Genomic DNA, 4,258 nt, shown 5'->3' with positions numbered 1-4,258 from the left:
GCTTACTGGGGCTGATAGGAACTGTAGTTCAGCAACACATGGAGGGCCAAAGATTCTCCACACCTGCTTTAGAAAATGTCTTCTAAGCAGGGTAGTCAACAATTTTCTCATGAAGGCCTCATTATTTATTTATTTGAATTAAATTACTATACTGCCCTTCATCTGAAGGTCACAGGGTGGTTCACAACATAAAAATACAAAATGAGAACAAAAAATACATAATAAAAACAAGAACAAACGTTTTCACCTGGCACCTAAAGATATGTAATGAAGGCACCAGGCAAGCCTCCCTGGGAAGAGCATTCCGCAAGTGGGGAGCCACCACAGGAAAGGCCTGTTACTGTGTTACCACCCACTGGACCTCTCATGGGTAATCTCCAGGGGTAATCTGGTAGGGGCCACATGCTGACTGTGGGCCGAGTTGAAGCCAATCATGGGTGTGTGGGTGACATCACAGCTTCTTCTCTTTTCGCCTCACTCTGTCTTACTTGCTACCCAGCTGGCAGCTGGCCAAGCGACAACTTGCTGTTGCCAGAGGCCTGAACTGATCACTTGCATAAAGCTTTTGAAGTCTGGGAGACATGGGGGCCCTCTGGCCGCAAGTTGCCAACCTCAGACCTAAGAGATACAAAGCATCAACTCAAAGCAGTTAGTGGAGGAGTGAGGAAAAGAGACAGAATAATAGTTCTTCTCCTAATAGGGAGACACCAGGATTTATATCCGCTTGTAAAACACACTCCTGATAGTAAACCTACTTGCTGATCAAGTAGGTGCTCAGGGACAAGATTAAGATCTGGCATGGGAGGAACTGGGGGGAAAACAAGCTCTCTCTTTTGTTGTTGTTTGGAAGCCCCCCTCCCCTCCCCAATATTATTTCTCTTGAATTTTGGGATCCGGGAAGTGCAGCTGTTCTTACCATCACAAGGATCTCTCTCTCTCATCCTCAGTGGGAAAGGAAGGCACCTGGGGGTCGATGCCTCGCGGCGATTGGCTGAGGGGCGGGGGAGCCGCGGCACGGGATTGGCTGCTCAGGGAGACGCCGGGCGGGGCGCGGCGGGGCTAGTGCGGCAGCCAGTGCGGAGAGTGGAGCTGCTGAGCGCTGGTTGACCCGAGTCCTCGTCCGTCCTGGCGCGCTTCACTGCGGCTCCTCGAGGTTTCTCCGCAAGCTCCGACTCAGGGCGCCGGCGCAGCTGCTGCGTCCCGCCCCAGCCCATGGCCGGTGCGCGGGGCGCGCCTGGGCAGCAGCTGTAAGAGCTCGGGCGGCGGAGCAAAGGCGCCAAGCAGCCGCTCGCTCGCAGCAGCAGCCAAGATGGGGACGGTGCTGTCGCTGTCGCCCAGCGCGCCGGGGAAGGGCGGCGGCGGCGTCCTGGCCGAGAAGGCGGCCCCGGGCCGGGCGCACGGCAAGGGCGAGAGCCGCCTGAAGCGGCCGGGCGTGCTGATCTCGGCGCTCACCTGGAAGCGCCTGGTGGCCGCCTCGGCCAAGAAGAAGAAGAACGCCAAGAAGGTGACGCCCAAGCCGGGCTCCGCGGGCGCGCCCGACCCCTTGGTGCAGCAGCGCAACCGCGAGAACGCGCGCAAGTCCCAGCCCGACGGCGCCAAGCAGGGGCCCTTGGCCGTACCGGTGCCCACCGTGCCCGCCTCCGCCCAGGAGAGCGGGAAGCAGCCGCCTCCACCGCCACCCCCGCCGCTGCCCAGCAACCGCGCCGCCGCCCCCGGCTCCCCGCGGCGGGTGATCGTGCAGGCTTCGACGGGCGAGCTGCTCCGCTGCCTGGGAGACTTCGTGTGCCGCCGCTGCTACCGCCTCAAGGAGCTGAGTCCCGGCGAGGTCATCGGCTGGTTCCGCAGCGTGGACCGCTCGCTGCTGCTGCAGGGCTGGCAGGACCAGGGCTTCATCACGCCGGCCAACCTGGTCTTCGTGTACCTGTTGTGCCGCGAGGCGCTGCAGGGCGACCAGGTGGGCAGCCAGGCGGAGCTGCAGGCCTCCTTTCTCACCTGCCTCTACCTGGCCTACTCCTACATGGGCAACGAGATCTCCTACCCGCTCAAGCCCTTTCTGGTGGAGGGCGACAAGGAGCGCTTTTGGGACCGCTGCCTCGCTATCATCCAGGGCCTGAGCGCCAAGATGCTGCAGATCAACGCCGATCCTCACTTCTTCACGCAGGTCTTCCAGGACCTCAAGAACGAGAGCGAGGGTGCGCCAACAAAGGACTCCGGCTCCAACAAACACTGGACTATCAGCCTGGACCGCTAGAAGAGCCCCGATTACCCCCACCCGACCCCGCCATCTCTTCCCTCCACCTTTCCGGATGCACTGCTCCTATTTTTCTCTCCTCCCCGCCCAAGCTCTTCTCAGCAAGGATTTCACAGGGGCAGGAAAACACTGGGGAGTTTTGGGATTGGGGAGTTGCTAGGGACATATCTTTTCCCCATCTCATCATACAGGGTGGAGTGCTGCTCTCCATGGGCCAGTCAGGCTTTTTTTGGGTGGGTGGGTGAGGACTTGCTGGAGTCCAGTCTTTCCACCCTCCATCTTGTGGGCCACACCCAAAATTACATCAGCCCCTTCCTACAACTGCAGCACCTGAATATTGGGGGATGGGGATGGTATCTGACCCATGATGTACTGTTGCCTTCTGGCTAGGAGCAGGACTTGCCCCTTCTTGATTACCTTGTCCCAGCTGGGTGCACTTCAGGCCCTGTGGGTGCATCCCGGGAGGGAGGGGCTGTTCTTCCCCTCTCCCTTCTTCCAAATGGGGAGAATTCCTAGACTAATGGGTCAACCTTAGGCATTACCTATTGACAAAGTTCTGCCTTTTGCAGGAAAAAGCAGCTGCTGTGACCTCACCTGTGGAAGCCCCACCAGTGTATCCATGGTTTTGGATCTCTTTGCTGCTACTGTGAATCACAGTACAGCCCAGAGCATTCTGTCTTGTATTTTACTTTTTCTTTTCCGGTGAAGCAATTCCTGCATGTTTTTTGCCCTTTCCTGCTGTTTGATGGCTCTGCCATAGTGGTTGTTCTACAAAGTAGATGATGGTTATATACTACTGCTGTCCACCTCTGCAAAGTCAAATGCCTTTCATCATTTATTTCCCTCCTTCATTGCAGTGGTGGGGAAGGGGATGGGGAGAGTGAGGTGTGTGTATCTGCTTCCAACACTGAAAGGAAGTGCTGGGGAAGCTGTGCTGCTATCCTTCAATGGCCCTTATTTGACCCATTCTCTCCCTGCCTCCTCCTTTTCCCCTCCCATCTGAAGCAGAGGCTAGGAGCTGTCCAGGGTGCTAGCCTCTTAGACTGACATACATTTGCACATTCTTGAAGCTGAAAACAAGCTGTCTCATGGTGTTTGAATGTAACAGAACAATGTTTGACTTACAGGATGTCTGTGCCAATGTTGCTCAAATGTACAATAACATATTGTTTTCTATTGTATATTTAAAAGAGATAAAAATTATGAGTCAAAGCGGAGCTTTGGAATCCTTTGATCATTCAGAACCGCAGGTGTATGGGAAGAGGAATGCAGAATGCATTGGGACTGGCAAAGTAGGGAGGAGGGAAGAAAAGGATGGCAATTTGTGTTGGGGGGGGTTTACAGTCAGCATCAGTGGTGCATTAGCCCTTGGCTGATGATTTCCTAAATGGCTGTGTTGGCAGGAGATCCCAGACTTGCTAATGGGAATTGATATCAAACTGCAGTTCATCTTATTCTGGAGCCCTTTTAGATGCGGACACACACTGTTTTCTTGAGATCTGGCCGGGCAAATATTAGTCAATAACTAATTTTAAAATGAAACACACATATTCTCGTATTAAAATGTCTGCAAATGTACAGAAATTGCTTGCCATTAGTCTTGTTTGCTAAAGTATGCAGAATTTAAAAAGAAATAATCTATGGCTGATATCTTCTAAACAGACAAGATCAGAGTAGGAATTGATTGGATGCCTAACATTCATTTGAGAGAGAGAGAGAGAGCTCTTAAAAGCAATCCTGAATGTCCCCTGCTGACCAAACAAGACAGCCTGGCTGCCATGTATCAAAAGTGCAGCTAATAAAAAAGCTGCATATATTAAGAGCACATTGTTGGCTTATTGTGTGCTTCTTCCAGACAGGAAGTCTGTTTGCAGACTGACAGTCCTAATGCTCAGTCCTCTGAAGAATGCTGATGGGCCACAACCTATGCTGTGCTTTGCAATCCCTTAATTACATTAGGATAGGAGATGTGTATGGTTTTGGATGTAGCCTTGTTCGTGCCATCTC

General features: G+C 53.6%; 1 protein-coding gene across 1 annotated transcript; it reads left to right on the top strand.

The window, feature by feature from the left end:
* Positions 1-1,079: 1,079 nt before the first annotated feature.
* CDK5R2 (cyclin dependent kinase 5 regulatory subunit 2) lies at positions 1,080-3,461 on the top strand. The gene has a single exon (XM_035128112.3). The coding sequence runs from the start codon at positions 1,310-1,312 to the stop codon at positions 2,249-2,251; it is 942 nt and encodes a 313-aa protein (XP_034984003.2). The 5' UTR covers positions 1,080-1,309; the 3' UTR covers positions 2,252-3,461.
* The last annotated feature ends 797 nt before the right edge of the window (positions 3,462-4,258 follow it).

Source organism: Zootoca vivipara, chromosome 1 (genome assembly GCF_965207765.1).
Source record: "Zootoca vivipara chromosome 1, rZooViv2.hap1.1, whole genome shotgun sequence".
In the NCBI taxonomy this organism is placed as follows: domain Eukaryota; kingdom Metazoa; phylum Chordata; class Lepidosauria; order Squamata; family Lacertidae; genus Zootoca; species Zootoca vivipara.
This window is presented reverse-complemented; position numbering and strand designations above follow the sequence as displayed.

Coding starts and splice junctions, on each gene's coding strand:
- CDK5R2 (XM_035128112.3), top strand. CDS start 1,310: ATGGGGACGGTGCTGTCGCTGTCGCCCAGCGCGCCGGGGAAGGGCGGC.